Genomic DNA, 4,414 nt, shown 5'->3' on the forward strand with positions numbered 1-4,414 from the left:
ATCCTTTTAAAACCAGAATTGACCATTAAACATTCAGATATAAGAAATTATAACATTTTATATACCTTTTGTAATTTTTAGGTTTTGACTCCTTTCTCAATCTTTGTTTCATTGATTAAGCCAGACACTTTTAGACAAACCCCTTTTATTATTTTTATTTATTATCATTATTTTAGCCTTTTTGCCCTTGTTGGTTTCTAGATAATATAGAAGCCTAATGTATCTTTAACATTTGTTTTTAAATTAATGTTTTTTAAAGTTACAAGTTGATATAATTTAAAACTTTTTATAAGCAGTATTAGGACAGGAAAGAGTTAAGAGAAGAGACTGCTGGCCAGCGGAAGAAACCTTGAGTGTTATCACAGTGAAAAACTTAACTCAGAAAAGAGAAGAAGCATAGAAAATGTCCTTTAGCTGCTAATGCCTTTTTAAAATTCCATATTAACTTTTCTCTGATCATAATTTTAGACTTTTTATTTTATATTTGCCTGGTTTTTATTTATATTTTTATGTTTATTTTTATTCTTATCTAAGAGCGTTCCATCCTTATGGAACTTAGATTTACATTCATTCTTCCAGTGCTTTCCCTTTTTGCATCGGGGACAAAGTCCGGGAGTTCCCCTTTGCCCTGCTCCTTTTTGCCCTGCTCCCCTGGGCCTCCTGCAGTCTTTCTGCATGTGCCCAGGTTTCCCACAATTATAACAAGTGAGAGATGAGGAGTCTCTTACACCTCCTCCATATGTCTTTTCAATATTGGCGCTGAATTTCCAACCCTTCATTGCTGCAGCATAAGCCATTCCTTGGACAAATGCTGATAAGGCATCTCTCATAGATTGCCCCATGGTTCCTCAGATTACTTACACTGTGACCGGCAAATCTTCTTCCGGCGGGACTGCAGCTCCCTGGTAAGAGCCGTTCCTGAAAACTAATAAAAGGAAAAAGAAAGAAAAGAGAAAGATTACCTGTCCTTCAAGTCCCTGTTCGGGCGCCACCTGCTACGGACCGGCTCAGGGGAGCCACTCAGACCGTAAGGGAATCAGGGCGAAGGCACAGGAGAGATCAGGATACGGCGAGGAAAGTGACACACAGACACTCTCAATGTTTTTGAGACATGCTGTTGCGATTTACTTACTTCAGTGCAGGATTATATATTATTACAAAACAAAGGACTTGGCAAAGGCAAACATCATCAGATCATAAAATAGGAAAGAACGGCATAAAACAGTTTTTCAAAGAGAATCTTTAAAGATGTTTTGGCATGAGTACAAGGACTTTTGCTTTCTTACATTTGTAAAGTTACCCCTTCTTTTTTCTTGTTATTAGAGAGACCATTGTTCTTGAGTTAGCCCAACTTTATCAGCTTGTACCAGGTGGCTGACTTGGGCTCAGCTAAGTGACCTTGTGTGTCTGGGTGAGAAAGAAGAAGGCTACTATCTTCCTGGAAAACTTTCCGAGACTCATTTTGTACCATTAATCTCAACTCCTTTCCCTTCCCGACTCTCAGGGTCAGATGCTATAATTAGCCTAGGTTTTCTGGCCATAAGGAAGGTTGCATAGGCCTCTTGTTAAGTTGTACATAAATGCCTAATGCTGTTTCCCTGTAGAAGGCTTCTAAGGTTTTTTTCTGCTAAGATTAACTCCTTTTATTCCACATCATCAAGCAATCGTCCTAATGATGATTTTGGCAATTCCCAGAACTGGCTACTTTTTTAAGGCTTTAATTAATAGTGGAGCAGAATCCAAAAATGTCCTCAGCAGTCTTGTTTATATCCACAACTGCCTGGAATAGTCTGATCTGTTAGCAATATGTAAAGATCACAAAGAACACACAGACAAGGGAAAAGACACACATATGGCTCCAAGGACAGCCAGGTCGAGTCAGTACTAATGGCGACTCAGGTAGCATTACACCACAACTGGTTGCCAAGGGACCGCCTGGAACACACAGCTCCTTGAAGCACCAATCCCAATCCTGCCGGCAATATTTGCCCATCCAGTCAGCATTTCTGCTACACTGGCGAGACAGCCGTGGATGTAGCACTTTTCCTCTTCCCAGAATTCTCATTGCCACGCTTCTACTTCCTGCATGGTTGCTGTCGCCTCACCTATACATCCTGCCTGGCTACTGGCCAATCCGCATTTTATTAAAAATAATACAAGTGATAGGATAAAAGACCACTGTCCTACAACACAGGAACAAAACTCTCCATATGTTCCAGAGGAGATGATCGGAACCCAGCCTTAGCGGGCTAAAGGTCACACTCAGGAAACTGCTGATTGTGTGTGGGGTGTGAAACATCTGGATTCATAGTTCACAATTTCCAACATTTGCCACCAAAATACTCTAAGAAATTTGAGTTTACAATAAATAAACCGAGTAAAGACAGACTTGAATAGAATATGGGTATGTCCGATCCATGGGCCCTCTGTCATTGCCAAGGGCTGACTTCCTGTTTTACACAATCATCCTCATTCAAAGTCACCCTAAATAGTAAAGTTCTGTCTATAATGGACCTGGCAAACAAGACACTGCGGATGAAAACCAAGATCCTGCTCCCGCTCCAGTAAAACCCAACCATGGGAAATGTGAAAAGACATCATTTCTGATGGATGCTGTTTTTAATGCAGAAGGAGCTCACACACTGATGCAGCCACCATGGGACACAGCATCCAGCCATGGCTCTGAAGCTTAGGACAAGTGATAGCATGAGGATTGTCTGTGGAGTGCAGGTGGAGCTGAGATCTTCAGTGGAACAAGGGTGGGGCATCTATGTGTTTCCCCGAGGCAGCCGAGCTGTCAGGAGGGGTTCATGTGGTTGTGCTCATGATAAGTCATTGCTGTCCTCTTCTCCTCAGCCGCTGTTTGTGCCCACATGAGATGAATGAGAACAGTGGACTCCACACTAGTTCCAACTTAAGGAACACCCTTCTCTCTGAAAGTGGTGTTGGGATCGCAGCCAACAGTATCCTTCTTCTCTTCCACATCCTCAAGTTCTTTTGTGGGCACAGGCCCAAACCCACTGACCTGTCCATTGGTCTCTTGGCCCTAATCCACCTACTGATGCTACTGATCATGGCATTCACAGTTACAGACATTTTTATTTCTTGGCAGGGATGGGATGACATCATATGTAAATTCCTTCTCTACTTGCACAGAGTTTTTAGGGGTGTCTCCCTGTGTACCACCAGCCTGTTGAGTGTCCTTCAGGCTATCATCCTAAGTCCCAGAAGTTCCTGTTTGGCAAAGTTCAAGCATAAATCTCCCTATCACATCTCATGTGCCCTTCTTCTCCTGAGTATTTTTTATATGTTCATCAGCAGTCACCTCTTAGTGTACATTATCGTCACACCCAACTTGACCTTGAATAACTTTATGTTTGTTACTCAGTCCTGCTCTATTCTACCCATGAGTTATCTCATGCAAAGTACATTTTCCACACTGCTGGCACTCAGGGAAGCCTTTTTTATTAGTCTCATGGCCCTCTCCAGCGGGTACATGCTGACTCTCCTGTGCAGGCATAAGAAGCTGTCCCAGCATCTTCACAGCACTAGACTTTCTCCAAAAGCATCTCCAGAGATAAGGGCCACCTGGTCCATCCTGCTGCTCTTGAGTGTCTTTGTGATGACGTCCATCATGGACAGCATTGTCTCCTGCTCAAGAACTATGTTCCTGGATGATCCAACATTTTACTGCATCCAACTCTTAGTGGGCCATAGCTATGCCACTTTCAGTCCTTTTGTGTTTATGAGTACTAAAATATATAAAGGTAACTTGTTGAGGTCTATGTGTGAGGGTGATAAATGTCTGAATATTCATTGATGGGTAAGTTCCTTTAAGAAGAGCCAATGTGCTAGCATTAGAGCTGTCAATCATGGCATAGTGTATATGTGCTTTGGTGTACATGAAAATATGAAGTTGTGTTTTTTCTCTTAAAATTATTTACTTTAACACATGTAGTGGCAAACATGTAACAAAAAATTAAACCACATTGTCTATGAGATATGATAAGGAATACATGCCCACATGCTCTCTCTCCCTCCCCCCCCCCCTCTCTCTCTCTCTCTCACACACACACACACACACACACACACACACATCAGTGAGTCTTTAAGGGAGTCCTGTGAGGTGGCTCTTACACATCATGGCCTGGGATAGCCCACATAACTTTTAAGTATGTGACTACTTTTAACACCTTTCAATATTTCATCTTTCTCTCTTATATGTATTTTTACAAATTAAGAAGAAAATGTTTCTTGTCATAAATAGTCATATGATCCAAAAGAAAAGGAATTGCATAGCTTTCAAAACAGAACTATGTACAAGGAACCACGCTGTTGTAAAATATTATTTTAACTAAGAAAAGACATGTTACATTTGTTTACACTGCCAGTCAGCCAGACACAGAAACAATAA

At 41.4% G+C, this 4,414-nt stretch overlaps 1 protein-coding gene across 1 annotated transcript; it reads left to right on the forward strand.

Moving 5' to 3' along the window:
• The first annotated feature begins 2,841 nt into the window (after positions 1-2,841).
• Positions 2,842-3,820, forward strand: LOC125403149 (vomeronasal type-1 receptor 94-like). Its single transcript, XM_048438356.3, has one exon. The coding sequence runs from the start codon at positions 2,879-2,881 to the stop codon at positions 3,818-3,820; it is 942 nt and encodes a 313-aa protein (XP_048294313.3). The 5' UTR covers positions 2,842-2,878.
• Positions 3,821-4,414: the final 594 nt, after the last annotated feature.

Source organism: Myodes glareolus, chromosome 3 (assembly GCF_982192425.1).
Source record: "Myodes glareolus chromosome 3, mMyoGla1.1, whole genome shotgun sequence".
NCBI classification, from domain to species: domain Eukaryota; kingdom Metazoa; phylum Chordata; class Mammalia; order Rodentia; family Cricetidae; genus Myodes; species Myodes glareolus.